Source organism: Sminthopsis crassicaudata, chromosome 4, assembly GCF_048593235.1.
Source record: "Sminthopsis crassicaudata isolate SCR6 chromosome 4, ASM4859323v1, whole genome shotgun sequence".
NCBI classification, from domain to species: domain Eukaryota; kingdom Metazoa; phylum Chordata; class Mammalia; order Dasyuromorphia; family Dasyuridae; genus Sminthopsis; species Sminthopsis crassicaudata.
Genome location: NC_133620.1, coordinates 92,124,155 through 92,146,446, shown reverse-complemented (window position 1 = coordinate 92,146,446; position 22,292 = coordinate 92,124,155). Strand labels below are relative to the sequence as shown.

General features: G+C 31.6%; 1 protein-coding gene across 6 annotated transcripts in view; it reads left to right on the top strand.

Moving 5' to 3' along the window:
• DENND1B (DENN domain containing 1B) overlaps nucleotides 1-22,292 on the top strand; it is a 317,390-nt gene that overhangs the window by 157,565 nt on the left and 137,533 nt on the right. For all 6 annotated transcript variants that reach the window (XM_074308679.1, XM_074308673.1, XM_074308676.1 and 3 more), the window contains 2 exons: nucleotides 1,419-1,488; nucleotides 6,112-6,192. In XM_074308679.1, the coding sequence (XP_074164780.1) occupies nucleotides 1,419-1,488; nucleotides 6,112-6,192 (151 nt within the window). The remainder of the gene's footprint in view (nucleotides 1-1,418; nucleotides 1,489-6,111; nucleotides 6,193-22,292) is intronic.

Below are 22,292 nucleotides of genomic sequence, written 5' to 3'. Positions count from 1 at the left end.
TAAATAAGACATTCATCTCCAAACTGCAAGAGTTTTCTGACAATTAGCCTTGCTCAGAATTCTATCCTTCCTCTTTTTTTTTTATCTCCTTGTTGGCTCACTTGGTGGCTTTCAGATCCCAACTGAGATCTTATCATCTTCAATAATCCTTTCCTTGCCCCAATTAAGGCTAGTGCCTTCCCTATAGTTTATCATGTTTATGTCTTGTACATAGTTCTTTGCTTGTTGTTTCCTCCATTAAGATTCTCAACTCTTTGAGGACAATGTTTTTGTTATTGTTTTTTATTAACGTGTCCCCACAGTGTACCTATCACACGTAGTAAGTATTTAATACTTTTATTAACTGACTTGATTTCCTTGGACCATTTATCAATTAGGGAAATGCTTTTCTAATAAAATGGAATCTTTATACACCTTGGAAATGAGATCCTTATCTGCTGCATTTTTTTCACCCAGTTATGATTCTTTTTTTTTAAATTGGTTTTGTTTATGCAAAACCTGTTTAATTTTATGCGATTAAAATTGCCTGTTTTTTTTTAAATCCCTTATTTGATCACAAACTCTTTGTCCAAATGTATGAAAAGTAATTTCTTTCTTGCTCCTTTATTCCATTTATAATGTTACCTTTTTTTGTATAATTTGTTAATCCATTTGTGTCTTCTTTTGGTATAGTGTGGGGAAATATGGGTTTATACTTAATTTCTATATGGCTGTTTTCCAGTTTTCTTAGTTGTTTTTGAGTTCTAATCTTAGTACCTTATAACTTTGGATTTTATCAAATCTTTTTTGTTCTTTTGCATATCTGATATGTTTCATTTCTAAACTTTTTCTCTGTGTTTTTAACTAATACCTAATCATTTTGTAGCATAGTTTTCAATTTGGTGTTGCTATTTGTCATATAGCAGGCATTTAATAAATGCTCATTAATTTGCTTAATGCATGGGATATATGTGTACTGTAAGTGTACAGGTGATGATTTTAATCTAGAGATATACCATATTATATGAAAAATCTTATTTGCACAGACTCATTTTGTATTAAAAACATGAGTTTATTTTCTCAAATCAGATTATATAGTTTGGTTTTATCTTTATCTTAATTTTTTTTTATGAGCTGCATAGAATACAGTTAAGTAAGAAAACTTGGCATGTAATAGAAGTAGTATATAAATTCTAAGAGAGTAGTAAAATGTGCAAATAATTTATTGAGACCATTATATTTCACAATTAGCAAAAATGTGCCTGAAACAGAATATTGTATTCATTTATTAATTTGGCCATGTATTTATTGAGTTATTTTGTTATTGATCACAGTGAATGCTTTAAGTGTTATGTTTATATTAATCTTTTTTAATTGCGATCTGAATTTTCAGTTCTTTCTCTCTCTCTCTCTCTATATATATATTAAATTTTTTTCAGCTACCTTCCATGGTTTGAAGTGTACTACAAGCTTTTAAATACTTTGGCAGATTATTTGGCTAAGGAACTGGTAAGCAATCCTTTATTGGGGGGTATTTCAAAAATTACATATATATATATGTATATTTGCATCTATATACACACATATATGTATATACCCATAATAATTCATTAACAGTAGCAGTAACTGCTCCACTTAGATGGAAAAAAGGAAATTTTCTCATTTTCACTGTCATGTCTACTGAGAGAATTAGAGATAAATTGTATTGATTACTGCTTTACTTTGTTTCCCTAAGAAGAAAGCAAACTACTTATAAAATTTAATTTAAATAACAAAACAACAAGTTTATATTTACTGAGCAATTCATCATTCTCCAGGATAGTGAAGCAAAATATTTACTTTGTCCTTTTCTCATTAGTATTAACAGTAATTTTCAGTGCTTTATATAATTATTGAATAAAAAAGACAATGACCAACCAGATTTTCTTAGATTAAAATATATGGAGATGATAGGGGAAGATTTTTAACATTTGGTAAAATGTAAAATTTTGATAGAGTATTTTGACATAGGCCTATTTAATTATTGTGTTTAAATTGCTATAGATGCCTGGAGAATAAGTAATTTGATGAATTTTTCCTGTTCTTTTTCATAGAAGCACAAAGTGATTACTTTTATTTGTTTTGCCTTGTTTTGATTCTTAAAATGTGAATCTGTTTTGAAGTGATGGGCTTTTAACTATTGTCACTTGAATTGCTATTCGAGTTTACAACTTTCAAGATTACAACTCCTGCTTTGTCAAACTATTGTTTGCAGTTTTCCAGTTTTACCAGTGAGGATTCAGTTTCAAACTGTACCATTGTCATTTTTCTAGGTTTATAGCTTTTTTCCAAGTCCATTTTCCCTAGTGTTTATGTAAAGTTAAACAAATTACCTCATGTCTATCTTAATTTCTTTCTATCCTTTTTACTTTTATATAATAATAATAATGATAGTCATAATTTTTAGTTAATAATGGGAAGTAAATTTCCCTAAACTAAGAAAATATAGCAAATAGGATTTGATTTTAGATGAAGCTATTTCACTTCTCAAAGACTTTTGAGTCAAAATTGTTATCTGAAATTACTTAAAAAATATGTCATGTTGGGTATGGTGTTTATGCATGCTTGAAATCCTGGTACAGTAAGGCTGAGGCTAATAGATCACTTTAAGCACTATTGCTTAGAGTTTGTAGTTGGCTTTGCCAATCAGATGACCTCACTGAAATAGTACCAGTGTGGTGAGTCTCTGGGCAGGTTGACCAAATTATCTAAAGAAGGCTAAACTGATATAGATTCTATGCAGGCAGATCAGAGCTCCTGTCCTGATCAGCAGTAGTATAACATCTATTCATGAACTAGTCCCTGTATTTCAAAATCTAGTCTTAAAAATAAATAAATAAGTAAATAAAATATTTGACTTCCTTCCCCCTACCATCAGTCCCTCCAATTTTAAATAATATGTAGAATAAGACAATGAGATGAATTATAAGAATTATATCACAGGATTCTTCTTCCTCCATCTAATAACTTGAGAAATTAATCATAGTTATGTTTATTTTAGGGAACAAAACTACTTAAGAGGTTAATGTATAGTAATATAATACATTAAAATGTAAAATAAATTATCAGGAAAAATCTTTAGATAAGGATATTATGCAAGAATACTTGTCTTTTGGTTCTAATAATTCCCAAGAGGGGAGCATTTTGTTGTTGTTATTGTTGCTGTTGTTGTTGTTTGTTGTTGTTGTTGAGTCATGTTTAACTCTTCAAGATCCTTTGTGATCTTGGCAAAGATATTGGAATGGTTTGCTATTTCTTTTTTTAGTGCATTAAGGCAAATGGAAATTAGTGACTTGCCCAGGATCACATAGTTAAGTGAATGTCTGAGGCCAGATTTGAACTTAGACTTCATGGCTCTTAGCTCTATCCACTGAGCCTCCTAATTGCATTCAGAGTGTCTAATAATCAATAAATCAAAATTTATCTCTGATTTCTCATTTGCTTGTTTTTTTGGAAACAGAATAATAATAATATAATTAAATTAATGTTAAACTTATTTTTAATCTTCTGATCACAAATTAAATGCAAATGTAGGTTGTGCTATTTCCAAAGGATGTTGAGTATTGGGCCTAAAATTTAAATTTTTCCATAAATAATTATTTATTGCATATTATCCTACTGATAATTGAGATATGACTCATTTTATCTACGATTTAGTGGACATTTTACTGGCAAAAATTCACATATAAATTACGTGCAAAAATTACTTTATCCCTCTCAGTTCTCCAAACAACTCTAAAAATTTTAGTTGCAGAGAAGAGGCCTACTTAGATTGTTCCAGAGAATTTTCTTATCTGGGAGTTTCCCATACTAGTCAAATTACAGGGAGAGTCCCTCTCCTCTATCTTTCAATTGAATTATATTTTTAAAAATTAAGGTTACATGTTGACTCAATTTAATTGAGGAGAGAGAAAGGAATAAAATAATTACTTCCAGTTTGCTAGTCAGAAGCACATACTGGTACAGTTTGTACAGTATAGTGTTTGTTAAAATTCCAAGTGTTTACTGTATGATTTTTAAAAAAAAATTATTTGAGGGAGTAGCTAGGTGGCTCAGTGGAGAGAGTACCAGCCCTGAATTCAGGAGGACCCGACTTCAATTCTAGTCTCAGACACTTAACACTTCCTAGCTGTGTGACCCTGGGCAAGTCACTTAACCCCCATTGCCTCAGGGGGAAAATTTATTTGATATATTTTACTGTCAGTTTGGAAGTATAATCTTTCATCTTTACATTTTTATGCTGATATTCCATAGTCATTCTTGTTTCCAAGAAAATTCTCAGAGGCAATAATGTGGGAGTAGTTGTAGTGGAGCTTAGAATTATATTGTGTTATTTCATAGATTTCTTTTTGTTTACCTACATATACAATTAGAATTATTCATATAAATTCAAAATTATTTGATTATATTCTTTAATTTCATATTTACAAATTAATAGTTGACCAAATATCATATGTCATGCTGTGAAGTTGGTTAAGTTCAATATCTGGGACATTAAAATATTCAACATATTTCTATTTAGTTTTGTTGTTGAAGTTTTGCTTTTTTTTTTTGTTTTTGTTAATTAGCTTTTATATCCTGAAAGATATCTTACACCTCATGGTTATTAATAATATAAATTAGTGTTATCAAGAAAATTGGCCCTTCCTAACCTCTGGGGTGAAATTTTATTAGTCTTTAAAAATGAAATGCCTAATTTTTTAATGTCAATATGTATGTAAACACATATACACACCTATGTAATCATGCACTATTTTTTATAGTATTCTATATACTCATTGGATGCTCAAGCAGAAAATGCCTTAGTTGCAAATTAACTTTTTCAGGAATATTCAATATCATATGTTCAGATAAGTATATATTTCTATTCATCCTTTAAGACACAGTTTAGGTAGCTGTGGAATGTGAAAGCCAAGAGAAAACACATAATAAACCATATTCTTAGAAGGGCCAGACTATGGTAGAAACATAAGGCACAAGGAATATAGTAACTTCATTTAACTGGATTAAAAATGATAGGCAGGTAATGTCATATTTCTAAGGTACAATTTTAGGATCTGTAAAATGGGGATAATATTATCCATTGTACTACTTCACAGGATCACAAATGACATAAAGTATTATAAAACTTTTTGCAACTTTACATTGTTATACATTTGTAATAATAATATAATAGGTTTGAAAATTGTAAAAATAATATTTTTACTACTTAGCTTCCAGGTTTGTCAGGAAAGTCCTTTGTAAATATAAAGGCTGGAGAAATGTGTGCAATTTTTATTATTCTAGTTTCTTCAAATGCTCCTTTTGTATTCTCTCAAATGTCTAGCATGTTTCTGTCTTTTAATTATATAATATCTTAATTAAAGGAAATATAAAGAAAAAAGGATAAAAAAATGTAAAAACATATTTGAGTTATGTATATCTATGCTAACTTTATGCATGTGAGATATACATGCACACATATTATAATTGTATGTTTTATAATACTTTGTAATAGACATTCATAGAAAATAAAGTGTTACAGTGTTATTATATCTTTTGCTTAGAGACGAGCACAATGTGAGCTAAATATCAGAAAACAGTACCCAGGAAGGAAGGAATCCTTTGGAGTAATTTCTTCACATTTTACTAGAATATGGATTTGGGTGTGGATAATCTACTCATCAAGTTAAAATTCTTCTGCTCTTTTAAAAATTCATCTTCTTCCTCAGAGAGGAAAATATGATTTATGATTTGTGAATACAAATCTACCTTTTGGGATATCTTCTATTACTACTGTATGCTTTTCATGGTAAAGATAATAAACAGATTTTGTCAGAAGAAATATTTATATGAAACAAATATTGCTACTACCATTTCCTTGAGATAAGCATTTCCATAAATAAAGTATATACTTATTGGAATTACAAAATTTTGTGGTTATAAGAAAATATGCAGGAAAAAAACCACATAGGAACTCAATATTTTTATTAAATTATAGGTGCTTGAAATTGGTCCTGATGAGTAATCTTGTTTCAAAGATCCATTAATTTGCAATATTATAAATATATATGAATTTATGAAATAGAGGTGTGCCTCTTTTTTTTCCCTCAGGAAAATGATTTGAATGATATGCTAAAATCATTATATAGCCAACCTGTACCAAAGGCAAACACTTCTGTCACTTTGAATGTGGTAAGTATTATCTTTACTCATAATGGATTAAAATTTGTTTCCTTCTAACTTTTCCTGAATCCTACTTCTCTTAAGCTATCTGCTAGTTTCTCTATATCTTTCTTTCTTAGACCAGTATCTCCCTTAAAAAATCTTGCTATTGCTGTTAGAATAAAATACAAAATCCTCCGTTTGCCATTTAAGAATCCTTTATAATCTTGTTCTAGGCTCTTTTCCAGGTTGATAGTACATTATTTTCTACCACACGTTCTAAGATCTAGGCAATGGCCATTGTAATATTTATGTCATTTCGTTACCTGCTTTTGTATTTATGCACAAACCTGTATTCTTTCTCCCCCTCCCTGTGCTGACATTTTCTTCCTTCTCTTTACTACATGTCCCCCTCAACTCTTTTTAAAACTCATTTCAAGTTCTCCACTTCTTTCAAGATTTCCTAATTTCCTTAGAGATTCCCATTCCTGTACAGTCACTATGTATTTATCATGTATATCTTGTTTATTTATTTATTTGTAAATAAGAGAATACAAGCTCCTCAAAGACTTAGGCTCATTTATATCTCCAACACTTTACACTAAGCTTCACACACAGAGTAGGTGCTTCATAAGTGCTTTTTGATTGAATTGTAGTGTTACCTTATAGTTTAAAGCAAAAATTTCTATTTTTCTTCTGGGAAAATCTTTGAGGTGATCCTAAATTATTCCTGCTTGACAATATTAACAGGTTTTTTTTCACATCCTTTAGCTGTCATAAATTGCTTTGTGGGTTATGTGTTTTGGTTGTTGTTAAATCACATAACTATTATTTTTGAAACATAGATTACTCTAGGGCAGCTAGGTGGCGCAGTGGATAGAGCACCAGCCTTGAATTCAGGAGGACCAGAGTTCAAATCTAGTCTCAGACACTTAACACTTCCTAGCTGTGTGACCCTGGGCAAGTCACTTAACCCTAGCCTCAAAAAAAAAAAAAAAAAAAAAAAAAAAAAAAAAGATACATTATCCAGTGGCCATTCTAGAAGCTCCATTATGACTCTTAGTTGTCAATTTGCCAGTTAGAATGAGCAAATCTGTAAGTTCTGTAAGGGCATTTTCCCGACTTAGAACATTTAGTTTAGGATAGTGGAAAAAAAAAAAAAAAAGATTAAATTTCCTACATTTAAAACAAAATTTTTAAAGCTTGATAAAAATAGAAGACATACAAGATTGTGTTTGCTGTACGAAAATAAAGGATGGGGACTGGGAAACTCTCAGGTGAGGAAATTAGTTTCACTAAATCAAGTGACACGTTCTCTGCAATTTATAGTTTTAGACAGTTTTCTAGAGCATTAAGGATTATATAACTTTTCAGGGGTTATACAGACACCACATATCGGAGATGGGACTTGAACCTTGTCTTAGAGAGAGGCAACATAATATAAATTAACCTCAGAATCAGGAAGACTTGTGTTTAAATTCCACCCTGGTCTCTGTGATACTGAGCAATTCATTGAAGCTGTTACTGTTTCAGGTTAATCTAAAACAGAAAGAGAATGATAATTTAATAATGAAAGTCTATGGTTGAGAGATTTATCAAACCCTAGAAATATTATGAAAAGAAAAAAGAAAAAAAAAACCAATACAAACTTTTTGTAAAAACATAGTTTGGCATTCTTTTTTTTTTTTTTTTGGTTTTATATTATTCAATTTATTAAATACTATGTTCTAGGCACTGTGCTAGAAAGTAGAAATAAGATTTTAAAAATTAAATAATCATTATTCATTATTATTAAGAATGTTGTCTTTTATCTTGATAGATAGTACGTCTATGTGTGTGTGTGTGTGTGTGTGTGTGTGTGTGTGTGTGTGTGTGTGAAATAAATTCAGGAGTATTTTAATAAAGTTAGGGAAAGGGGACATTAGTATTTGGTGAGATTGGAAAAGGCTGTTTAGAAGGTAATGCTTGAACTTAGTCTTGTAAAGAAAGTAGAAAGGGTTCCTCTGTAAAGAGGAAGAATTCCATTGTGGGAGACATCCAATGCATTGGCATAGAAATTAAAAACGGGGTGTTATATGTAAGGAACCATGAACAGTTTCACAGAAGCTAGGCCATGAAGAGGAATAATGTATTTGAATGAAACTGGAAATGTAATTTAAGACTAAGTTGTGAAAGGCTTTCAAATGTAACTAGAGGAGCTTGCCATTTGAACCTAGAAACATTTATTTATTCCATTACTGGAATTTATTAAGTAGGAATGGTCAGATTTGTATTTAAAGAAAATCACCTCTTTAACTATATATAGGAAAATGCATTTGATAGAGGAGAGGTTTGAGACGTGAGGTCCTTGTTAGAATTTAAAGTTCTACTGTAGATAAGATAAAAGGATGAGAAGGAGCTGAACTCATGTGCTGACTTTGTGAATAAGAAAAAAAAAAAAAAACAATTACATGGGAGAAATATTGTGGAGATGGAATGTCCAAAAAGTCAATAACTTATTGTATATGTGGGTTGAAGAGTAGATTAAATACCATGGTTTGGAGACTGGAAGAATATTATTTAGAAATTTGGAAGATGTTGATGTGAAAGGTCACAAAATATGCCCACAAACCTATTTCTTTTCACATTTGTTTTCCTTGGGACTTTATAACTATACCTAATGTAATCAGATTTTGATGGATTTCCTATGCCTACATATTTTAAAACCACAACAATTTTTATAATAACACCAGTTAGGTTGGAAAAAAGTGAATTTTAATTAGTTTTAAAAATAAATTTGATTTTGTATAAATTGTAAAATGATACTAAGCATTTAATGTTAGCCAAATGTTAATTAATGCCACACATGTGAGCTCAAATGTTTTAACGTGCCACAACATGGTTTGCACTTTGAATGAATCTCTTTACATGTGGACATAGTATGCTCTTATGTATCATAATGTTGTGTTAATTGTTTTTAAAAGATCCCTTATCAAACTGGGTAACATGAATTCATTAGTTTGAAACACTGCCAGTCCCCAAAAGAAGGGTCCTATTATATCACAGCAAAAAAAAATTGATGTTAATTGAGTTGCTTGAACTCGGTCATAGTATCTCTAAAATAAGATGAGATACTGAGATGCTTGAATCTTTGGCATGGAGTACTATAAAACACAAGTGAAATAAAAGAAAAATTGCTAAGTTGTATATCAGTTTTTAGTGGTTTATAAACAGTTGTGAGTATTAGAAAGGTAACGTGATAGAAATGAAACATTTTTTTAGCTGTTTGGATTAAAGACTGAAATTTAAAAATATATATACATATATAATTCTTCTTAAAGTAGGCATTCAGACAAAAATCTTGGTTTATTTAAGGCTGCATAATGAAACATTAAATGAAGTAAAGAATAAATAAACCTTTATTGTTAGTAGCTGGCTTGTTCATTTTAAAAATTGAGTTCACTTGGAAAATGTTAAAATTCCTGGAGAAATAACTAGCTAGTTTACTTGAGGATAAGCATCTAAACATCCTTTTGTTTTGAAGAAAAAAATCTGATAGATTTTTCAAATGTTTATGAAACACTTATTTTGGAAAAGAATAGACATTTTTCAGAAGAAAATGTCAACCAGAATTTAAAGTATCTGAGGATTACCTAACATTTTTATTGGGAAATAATGCAGAAAGTGACTTTAAAAGAAAAGCAATGTTTGTTTATTCATTTCTAAATTCTCTGAGAGGCTATATAACAATTGCTTTCAGTTCTTTGTCAGGCAAATAAGGAAATGAGTTACAAAAGATATCTGTAAAGATTGTTTTAAAATTATTTTAATCTATTGAAAAACATTGCAAAGATAATAATTACATATAAAAATTACTGAATTTAGATAATACCTCAAATCATCCAACTACACATAGTTCATTGTATGAGATTGTTGATGCAAGGAGTTCTACCAGATTACTTCAGTGAAATAAATATGGTTTTGATAATCTGCTATGGTGATAATCTGCTCCAAGAAGAGCAATAATAAAAAAAGTGTAGGCCAATATCCCTAATGAAGATTGGTGCAACAAATTTACAGTATTAGTAAAATATTTCAGAAATATGTCATGAAGATAATATATACAAGGAAGCTAGATTTAAATCAGGAATGCAGGGCTGGTTCAATATTAGGAAATAAGCATAATTAAATATGTAAGTAGCAAAAACAACAAAAAACATGTTTATATTGACAAAGGTAGAAAAAGGTATTGTCAGAATATGACATTCGTATTAAAAATTCTAGAAAGCCTAGAGATAAATGGAATTTTTCTTAAAAATGTAAAGTAGTATTTATTAAAGCCTTTACTCTGAGATCTGCATTGAAGGAAGGATAACTTTATAATTCAATACATTGTACTAGAAAAGCTATGATAGCAATAAGAAAAGAAAAAGAAGTTAAAGGGATAACCAGAGATTATTAGTAAATAAATTATCACTTTTTGTAGACGTTATAAGTATAATTAGAGAACCCTAGAGAATCAACTAAAAAATAAGTAGAAAAAAATTTACCTTTAGCAAAGTTATGGGATACAAAACAAACTCACAGAAATAATGAACATTTCTACATTTTACCAACAAAACCCAGCAAGAAAAGATAGAGAAAAAAAATTCCTGTAAAGTAACTATAGGCAATGTAAGCTATTTGGAAGTCTGCTCACCAGGATTAAACACAAGAAGTATATAAATACAATTACAAAGTAAACTTCACACAAATAAAGATAGATCTAAATAATTGGAGAAATATTAATTGTTGGGGTGGAGACAAGATGGTGGACTAAAGTCCGGAGTACTACTCAAAATTTCTCACTTTCCCTCAAAAACCACATGAAACCAAGCTTCTGAACAGAGTCTAATGGAATTAAACATTCTGTAGCTCAAGAGAGACAAAAAAGCTTTAAGAAAGATCAGTCTCAATGAGACTAGAACGGTATTTAACCCAGCTTGACAGATTGTGGGAAAGTCAGTGAGAGGGTCTTAAATACAGCAAATCATCAACTAAGACACTCAGTCCTGACTCAGTAGAGGAGCACACAGCAGGGGGCAGTGTCCAATCCCAGCTCAGAAGGCAAACTCTGGGAAGCCAGCTGAACAGAGCTCAGAGCTACCCAGGAAGTTTGGGACAGCGCCCCTTTTAGCCCAGGAGTAAAATACATAAAAGTAAATACATAGAAGTGAAAAAAAAGGAAAAACCAAAATAAAAGGGAAGAAAATGATCAAGAAACAGAAAAAAAAAAAAAAAACCTTGACCTTCTATGGTGACAGGGTAGACTAAAACACAGTCTCAGATGAAGAGGAAATCTCAAAGAGTGATATGAATTGGTCCAAGCCCAAAGAGGTTTCTTGGAAGTGCTCATAAGAGACTTTAAAAGGCAAATAAGAGAGAGAGAAAAAAAGAGAGAGAAACGAAATGAAAGGTGTACAAGAGAGAGTCAGCAGCTTAGAAAAGGAAGGAAAAAAATTATCTGAAGAAAAACTTTCAAAAGTACAACTAACCAAATGGAAAAAGAGATACAAAAGCTAAGTGAAGAAAATCACAAATTAAAATCTAGAACAGGGCAAATGGAAGCTAATGACTTAGTGAGACAGTAAGAATCAATCAAGCAAACTATAAAGAATTAAAACAATGAAAGAAAATATGAAATACCTCATTGGAAAAACAGCCAACCTGGAAAATAGATCCAGAAGAGACAACTTAAAAATTATTGGCTTACCTGAAGGCCTTGACCAAAAAAAGAGCCTGGTTAGCATTCTACAAGAGATCATTAAGGAACATTGCCCCAATATTCTAGAAACAGAGGGGGAAATACTAATTGAAAGAATCCATCAAACATTGTTGTGAAAATCCAAAACTTCAATGTGAAGGAAACAATGCTACGGAAACAATGCTACAAGCTGCCAGACAAAAATAATTAAAAAAATCAAGGAGCCAGCAGTCAGGCTTACCCAGGATCTGGCAGCTTCTGCAATAAAGAAGTGGAGGGCCTAGAATATTATGAAAGACAAAAGACCTGGTGTTAACTAAGAATTAACTACTCGGCATCATCTTTTAGGGGAAGTGATGGAGTTTCAATGAAATAAGAGACAGAATCATTTCTATTGAAAAAAAAAAAAAAAACAACCCAGAACTAAACTGAAAATTTTATCTACAGGACTCAAGAAAACCATAGAAATATATATAGGAAAAAATATACATATATATGTATATTTTTTCATATATGTATATATATATATGTATATATATATATGTATATATAAAGGTTAAATTATTTATGTCCCTAGATGGGAAAATGATATCTGTAGCTCTTAAGACTTGTATCTGCCTCTGAGGTAGACAGAGGGGGCATCACATGGACTGAGGGTGTGGTTGTGAATGGTCCCTAATGTGATGACATCAAAGAAAAAGAGGGAATAAATTAATTATTTAGTTGGATATAGAAATTTATCTAATCCTAAAAGATGTAGGAAGAGAAAAAGGAAAGAAAAGGAGGGACAGGATAGAAGGAAGGGCAGAAACACTAGGGAAAAAGGTAAGAGAAAGGGGGAGGAATGATAGAAGATAAAGTGGAGTGGGTGAAGTAGGTTAAAAAAAATACTACTGAGGATAGGTGGAAATAGAACAAAAGTATATACAGGGGAGAAAGTAGGATGGAAAAAAAAATACAGAACTGGTAATCATAACTGTGAATGTGAATGGGATGAACTCTTCCATGAAATGGAAATGAATAGCAGAGTGGATTTAAAAATAAAATCTTACAAAATGTTGTTTACAAGAAACGCATTTGACACAGAGAGACACAGAATAAAGGTAAAAGCCTGGAACAGAATTTATTGTGCTTCAGCTGAAGTTTAAAAAAAAAAAAAAGGCAGGGTTAGCAATTCTGATCTCAGATACAGTAAAAGTAAAGCTAGATCTTATTAAAAGAGATAAGGAAGGAAAGTACATTTTGAAAAAGGGTTCCATAAATAATGAGTTAGTAATGATACTAAATGTGTTTATGCCAAGTGGTAGAGTAGGCAAATTCATCGAGAAGATTGTAAAGCAGGCAAATTCCTAGAGATTTTAAGCCAGTTATAGGAAGAAATAGACAGCAAGATTATATTAGTGAGGAATCTCAGAAGTAGGCAAATGTAACCACAAAATAAACAAGAAAGAAACTAGGGAAGTTAATAGGATCCTAGAAAACCTAGATATGATATACCTTTGGAGAAAATTGAATAGGACTGAAAGAAATACACCTTTTTCTCAGCAGTACATGGCCCCTACACAAAAATTGACCATATATCAGGACATAAACACCTCACAATCAAATTCAGAAAGGCAGAAATAGTAAATGTTTCCTTTTCAGACCAAGATTTAATAAAAATTGAATTCAATAAAGGGTCAGAGAAAGATAGAACAAAAACCAATTGGATATTAAATAATTTAATTTTAAAGAATGAGTGAGTAAAACAATAAATTACAGAAACAATCCATAATTTCATTCAAGAGAATAACAATAATGAGACATCATACCAATATCTATGAGATAGAACCAAAGCAATTCTTAGAGGAATTTTATGTCTCTAAATAGCTACATGAATAAAATAGAGAAAAAAGCAGGACCAGGAGATCAATATATACTTCAACAACAATACTATATGATGACCAATTCTGATGGACGTAGCCCTCTTCAATAATAAGATGAACCAAATCAGCTCCAATAGAGCAGTAATGAACTGAACCAGCTACACCCAGCAAAAGAATTCTGGGAGACGATTATGAACCAGCACATCAAATTCCCAATCCCTCTATTTTTGTCTGCCTGCATTTTTGATTTCCTTCACAGGCTAATTGTACACGATTTCAAAGTCCTATTCTTTTTGTACAACAAAATAACTGTATAGACATGTATACATATATTGTATTTAACTTATACTTTAACATATTTAACATGTATTGATCAACCTGCCATATGGGGGAAAGGGTGGGGAGGAAGGAGGGAAAAAGTTGGAACAAAAGGGTTTGCAATTGTCAATGCTGAAAAATTGCCCATGAACATATCTTATAAATAAAAAGCTATAATTTAAAAAAAGAAAAATTACACTACCTATCTCTCAAAAATAAAATAAAATAGAGAAAGAGGAGATCAGTGAATTAGGCATACAACTAAAAAAGCTTGAAAAAGAGCAAGTTAAAAATCCCCAATTAAATATCAAATTAGAAATTCTGAAATTCAAGAGATTTGTAAAAGTGAAACTAAGAACACTATTGAACTAATAAATAAAACTAAAAGTTAGTTTTATGAAAAAAACCCAACAAAATAGATAAACCATTGGTTAATTTTATAATAAAAAGGAAATAAAAAAATCAAATCATCAGCATCAAAAAATGAAAAAGGTGAACTTATCACCAGTGAAAAAGAAATTAAAGCAATAATTAGGAACTATTTTGCTCCAACTATATCTTTTTTTAAAAGCTTTTTAAAAATTATTAAAGTCTGCATAGATAAGTTTCAATATTTACCCGTGCAAAACCTTGTGTTTTTTTCCTTTCTCACCACATCCTCCTCTAGATGGCAAGTAAGCCAATATATATATGAAGCATGCAATTTTCTATATTATTCCACTATTATAATCCTGCCCAAGAAAAATCAGGTAAAAAGGAAACATTGAGAAAGAAAACAAAGTGCAAGCAAACAGTAACAAAAAAAGTGATCCACACTCAGTCCCCACAGTCCTCTCTCTGCATGTAGATGGCTCTCTTCATCACAAAACCATGGGAACTGGCCTGAATCATCTCATTATTGAAAAGATTCATGTCCATCAGAATTGATCATCATATAATCTTGCTGTTGAATGTACTCCAGTTGTTTTTTGGCCATAAATGCCTTCCTTCTCCACAGATCTGAGAGGTAGACTATCCTTTGTTCTTATTTGCTTATAATGTCACTCTTTACGTCTAAATTGTGAACCCATTTAGACTATATCTTGGTATAGAATGTTAAATGTGAGTCAAAGCCTAGTTTCTGCCACACTGATTTTCATTTTTCCCAGAAATTTTTCCAAACATTTAAAGAACAATTAATGCCAGTATTAGGTAAACTATTTGGAAAAATTGGTAAAGAAGAAGTACTCCCAAATTCCTTTTATGACACAAATATGGTAGGACATGCCAAAACAGAGGAAGAAAATTACAGAGCAATTTCTCTAATGAATATTGATGCAAAAAATTTAAATAAAATATTAGCAAAGAAATTACAGCAACTTGTCAGTGAAATGATACACTATGACCAAATGAGATTTATACTAGGAATACAGAGCTGGTTCAATGTAGGAAAAATATTATCATCATTGACTACATCAATAACAAAACCAATGATAATCTCAATAGTTGCTGAAAAAGTTTTGACAAAATACAGCATCTAGAGAGCATAGGGATCAAGGAGCTTTTCTTAAAATAATAAGCAGTATCTCTCTAAAACCTACAGCATTGTTTTTAATGGAGAGAAGTTGGACACATTCTTAATATGAGCAGCGGTGAAATAAGGATGCCTATTATCATCACTATTATTCAGCATTGTACTGGCTTTAACAATAAGAAAAGAAAAAGAAAGTAAAGCAATTAAAGTAGCCACTGAGAAAATAAAACTATCACTCTTTGCAGATAATAGGATGTTATTCTTAGAAAATCATCTAAAAATCTATTGAAACAATTCACAGATTTAGCAAAGTTGAAGGATATAAAATAAACCCCACAGAAATCATCAGCATTTCTATATATTACTGAGAAAGCCCATCAGACAGAGATAGAAAGAGAAATTCCATTTAAAATTATGGTAGACAAAATAAAATACTTAGGGGTCAACCCAAGAAGTCTATGAACACAATTACAAAAAAACAAAACAAAACAAAACAAAAACAAAAAAAAAAACTTCTCAATCAAATAAAGTCAGATGTAAACAATTGGAAAAATATCAATTGTTCTTGTCTAGACTGAGATAATATTAATAAAAACAAAAATTCTGCCTAAATTGTTCAATATCATATCAGTCAATTACCAAAATTTTTTTAGAAGTAAAAAAAAAAAATTCATCTGTAAGAACAAAAGATCAAGAATATCAAGAAATTGATGGAAAAAATTACAAAGGATAGTGGCTTAGCAGTCCTAAACCTAAAACTATATTGTAAAGCAGCAGTCATCAAAACCATTTGGCACTGGTGAACAGTGAAATAGATTAGATACATGCAACACAATAATCAAGGCCTATAGCAATCTAGTATTTTATAAATCCCCAAATTCTAGCTTCTGGAATAATAAACTATTTCACAAAAAATTGCTGGGAAAATTGAAAAATTATATGTCAGAAAATTGGCATAGACCTACATCTCACACCCCAAACCAAAATAAGATAAAAATGGGTATATGATTTGGACATAAAGGACAATAGCATAATCCAATTAGGAGAGTAAGGGATAATTTACCTAGCAGATCTTTGGAGAAGAGAGAAGTTCATGACCAAAGAAGAACTACAGAGCATTATGAAATGTAAAATGGACAACTAAAAAGTTTTTGTACAAACAAAACCAACAGAAACAAGATTAAAAGGGAAGTACAAAGTTGGGAAAAATCTTTACAGCCAGTATTTCTGCTAAAAGTCTCATTTCTAAAATATATAAGGAACTATGTCAAATGTATAAGAATACAAGTCATTCCCCAATTGATACATGGTCAAATGATATATGAACAGACAATTTTCAGATGATGAAATTTTTTTTTTTTAATTTTTTATTTTATTTTATAATTATAACATTTTTTGACAGTACATATGCATGGGTAATTTTTTACAACATTATCCCTTGCACTTACTTCTATTCAGATTTTTTCCCTTCCTCCCCCAACCCCCTCCCCCTGATGGCAAGCAGTCTTATATATATTAAATATATTACAGTATAATTTAGATACAATATATGTGTGTAGAACCGAATTTTTTGTTGCACAGGAAGAATTGGATTCAGAAGGTAAAAATAACAGTTTACATTCATTTCCCAGTCCTTTTCTGGATGTAGCTGGTTCTGTCCATCATTAATCAATTGGAATTGGATTAGCTCTTCTCTATGTTGAAGAAATCCACTTCCATCAGCATACATCCTCGTACAGTATCATTGTTGAAGTGTATAATGATCTTCTGGTTCTGCTCGTTTCACTCAGCATCAGTTGATGTAAGTCTCTCCAAGCCTCTCTGTATTTCTCCTGTTGGTCATTTCTTATAGAACAGTAATATTCCATAACATTCATATACCATAGTTTACCCAACCATTCTCCAATTGATGGACATCCATTCATCTTCCAGCTTCTAGCCACTATGAAAAGGGCTGCCACAAACATTTTGGCACATACAGGACCCTTTCCCTTCTCTAGTAGTTCCTTGGGGTATAAGCCCAGTAGTAGTATGGCTGGGTCAAAGGGTATGCACATTTTGATAACTTTTTGGGCATAATTCCAGATTGCTCTCCAGAATGGTTGGATTCTTTCACAACTCCACCAACAATGCATCAGTGTCCCAGTTTTCCCACAGCCCCTCCAACATTCATCGTTATTTGTTCCTGTCATTTTAGCCAATCTGACAGGTGTGTAATGATACCTCAGAGTTGTCTTAATTTGCATTTCTCTGATCAATAGTGATTTGGAACACTCTTTCATATGAGTGGAAATAGTTTTAATTTCATCATCTGAAAATTGTCTGTTCATATCCTTTGACCATTTATCAATTGGAGAATGGCTTGATTTCTTATAAATTAAAGTCAATTCTCTGTATATTTTGGAGATGAGGCCTTTATCAGAACCTTTAACTGTAAAAATTTTTTCCCAATTTGTTACTTCCCTTCTAATCTTGTTTGCATTAGTTTTGTTTGTGCAGAAACTTTTTAATTTGGTGTAATCAAAATGTTCTATTTTGTGATCAATAATGGTCTCTAGTTCTCCCTTGGACACAAACTCCTTCCTCCTCCACAAGTCTGAGAGGTAAACCATCCCATGTTCCTCCAATTTATTTATGATTTCGTTCTTTATGCCTAAATCTTGGACCCATTTTGATCTAATCTTAGTATGTGGTGTTAAATGTGGGTCCATGCCTAGTTTCTGCCATACTAATTTCCAGTTTTCCCAGCAGTTTTTGTTAAATAATGAATTCTTATCCCAAAATTTGGGATCTTTGGGTTTGTCAAAGATTAGATTGCTATTTTTATTCACTATCTTGTCCTGTGAACCTAACCTATGCCACCGATCAACTAGTCTATTTCTTAGCCAATACCAAATGGTTTTGGTGACTGTTGCTTTATAATATAGCTTTAAATCAGGTACACTTAGACCACCTTCCTCTGACTTTTTTTTCATTAGTTCCCTTGCAATTCTCGACCTTTTATTCTTCCATATGAATTTTGTTGTTATTTTTTCTAGGTCATTAAAATAGTTTCTTGGGAGTCTGATTGGTATAGCACTAAATAAATAGATTAGTTTGGGGAGTATTGTCATCTTTATTATATTCGCTCGGCCTATCCAAGAACATTGAATGTCTTTCCAATGATTTAAATCTGACTTTATTTTTGTGGCAAGTGTTTTGTAATTTTGCTCATATAATTCCTGACTCTCCTTTGGTAGATATATTCCCAAATATTTGATACTATCGACTGTTATTTTGAATGGAATTTCTCTTTGTATCTCTTGCTGTTGGATTGTGTTGGTAATGTATAAAAATCCTGAGGATTTATGTGGATTTATTTTGTATCCTGCGACTTTGCTAAAATTCTGAATTATTTCTAATAGCTTTTTAGCAGAGTCTTTGGGGTTCTCTAAGTATACCATCATGTCATCTGCGAAAAGTGACAATTTGATTTCTTCATTTCCTACTCTAATTCCTTGGATCTCTTTCTCGGCTCTTATTGCCAAGGCTAGAGTTTCTAGTACTATATTGAATAGTAATGGTGATAGTGGGCAACCTTGTTTCACTCCTGATCTTACAGGGAAAGGTTCTAGTTTATCACCATTACATATGATGTTTACTGAAGGTTTTAAATATATGCTCCTTATTATTTTAAGGAATAGTCCATTTATTCCTATACTCTCAAGCGTTTTTAGTAGGAATGGATGTTGGATTTTATCAAATGCCTTTTCTGCATCTATTGAGATGATCATATGGTTTTTATTAATTTGATTATTAATATGGTCAATTATACTAATAGTTTTCCTAATATTAAACCATCCCTGCATTCCTGGTATAAATCCCACTTGGTCATAGTGTATTATCCTGGGGATGATTTTCTGAAGTCTATTTGCTAATATCTTATTTAAGATTTTAGCATCAATATTCATTAAGGAAATTGGTCTATAGTTTTCTTTCTCAGTTTTTGATCTACCTGGTTTAGGTATCAGTACCATGTCTGTGTCATAGAAGGAATTTGGTAGGACTCCTTCAATCCCTATTTTTTCAAATAGTTTACATAGCATTGGAGTTAGTTGTTCTTTAAATGTTTGGTAGAATTCACCTGTAAATCCATCTGGTCCTGGGGACTTTTTCTTAGGAAGTTGGTTAATAGCTTGGTCTATTTCTTTTTCTGAGATGGGACTATTTAGACTACTTATTTCTTCCTCTGTTAATCTGGGCAAGCTATATTTTTGAAGGTATTCTTCCATTTCATTTAAGTTATCGAATTTATCGGCATAAAGTTGAGCAAAGTAGCTCCTAACTATTGTTCTAATTTCCTCTTCATTAGTGGTGAGTTCACCCTTTTCATTTTCAAGACTATCAATTTGCTTTTTCTCTTTCCTTTTTTTAATCAGGTTTACTAAGGGTTTGTCTATTTTGTTGGTTTTTTCATAAAACCAACTCTTAGTTTTATTAATTAATTCAATAGTTTTTTTACTTTCAATTTTATTAATCTCACCTTTTATTTTTTGAATTTCAAGTTTTGTGTTTGTCTGGGGGTTTTTAATTTGTTCCTTTTCTAGCAATTTTAGTTGTAAACCCAATTCGTTGGCCCTCTCTTTCTCTATTTTATGCAGGTAGGCCTGTAGAGATATAAAACTTCCCCTAATTACTGCTTTGGCTGTATCCCACACATTTTGGTATGATGTCTCATTATTGTCATTTTCTTGGGTGAAGTTATTAATTATGTCTATGATTTGCTGTTTTACCCAATCATTCTTTAGTATAAGATTATTTAGTTTCCAATTATTTTTTGGTCTATTTTCCCCTGGCTTTTTATTAAATGTTATTTTGATTGCATTATGGTCTGAAAAGGATGCATTTACTATTTCTGCCTTACTGCATTTGATTTTGAGGTTTTTATGCCCTAGTATATGATCAATTTTTGTATAGGTTCCATGAACTGCTGAGAAGAAAGTATATTCCTTTCTGTCTCCATTTAGCTTTCGCCAAAGATCTATCATATCAAACTTTTCTAGTATTCTATTTACCTCTTTGACTTCTTTCTTATTTATTTTGTGGTTTGATTTATCTAATTCTGAGAGTGCAAGGTTGAGATCTCCCGCTATTATAGTTTTGCTATCTATTTCCTCTTGCAGCTCTCTTAATTTCTCTTTTAAGAATTTAGATGCTGCACCACTTGGTGCATACATGTTTAATATTGATACTGCTTCACTATTGATGCTTCCCTTTAGCAGGATATAATGCCCTTCCTTATCTCTTTTAATTAGATCAATTTTTGTTTTTGCTTGATCTGAGATGAGGATGGCTACTCCTGCTTTTTTGGTTTTGCCTGAAGCATAATAGATTCTGCTCCACCCTTTTACTTTTAGTTTGAATGTCTCATCCTGTTTCAGGTGTGTTTCCTGTAAACAACATATAGTAGGATTCTGACTTTTAATCCAGTCTGCTAACTGCTTCCTCTTTATGAGGCAGTTTGCCCCATTCACATTTATGGTTAGAAGGACTAATTCTATATTGCTTGCCATCCTATTAACCCCTGCTTATGATTTTCCCCTTTCCTTCCCTTTTACCCTCCTATCCAGTATTAAACTGGTAAACACCACTTGCTTTTCACAGCCCTCCCTTTTTAGGATCCCTCCCCCACCTTAAAGATCCTCCCCTTATTTTACCCCTTTTCCTCGAAATTACTGTATTCCCTTCCCCTTAGCTTACTCCTTCCCTTTCACTTTTCAATGAAGTGGAAGAAGTTTCACCATAAATCGAATATGTCTATTGATACACGCTATGTTCATCTCCCTCCTTTCTTTCTCTCAGATATAATAGGTTACCTTTGCCTCTTCATGAGATGTAGTACCACCACTTTGTACTTTTTTATGATATAATCTCCTTTCCACCTCTATTTTCTAAGACAAATTGTACATATGTTCTTTACATATTTTTTTGACAGAAGTATAGTTCTCAAGATTTCTTTTTACCTTTTTTAGAAGTCTCTTGAGTTCTGTATTTGAAGATCAAACCTCTTATGTAGGTCTGGTTTTTTCATCAAAAATAGATGGAATTCATTTATTTCGTTAAATGTCCATCTTCTTCCCTGGAAAACGATGCTCATTCTTGCTGGGTAAGTTATTCTTGGCTGCATACCAAGTTCCTTAGCCTTTCGGAATATCATGTTCCAGGCCCTGCGTTCTTTTAATGTGGACGCTGCTAGATCCTGTGTTATCCTTATTGTGGATCCTCCATATCTGAATTGTTTTTTTCTAGCAGCTTCCAATATCTTTTCCTTTGTCTGATGGTTCTTGAACTTGGCCACTATATTTCTTGGCGTTTTGATTTTAGGGTCCCTTTCAGTAGGTGATCGATGAATTTTTTCAATGTCTATTTTACCCTCTGTTTCCAAAACGTCTGGGCAGTTCTCTTTGATAATTTCCTCGAAAATGGTGTCCAAGCTCTTTTTTTCCTCCCATTTTTCAGGGAGTCCGATTATTCTCAAATTGTCTCTCCTGGATCTGTTTTCCAGGTCTGTTGTCTTTCTGGTAAGGTACTTGACAGTCTTTTCAATTGTCTCATTTCTCTGGTTTTGCTTGACTCCCTCTTGGTTTCTCCTTGAGTCATTCATTTCTACTTGTTCCAGTCTAATTTTCAATGATGTATTTTCTTCACTCACTTTTTTTATATCTCTTTGTAA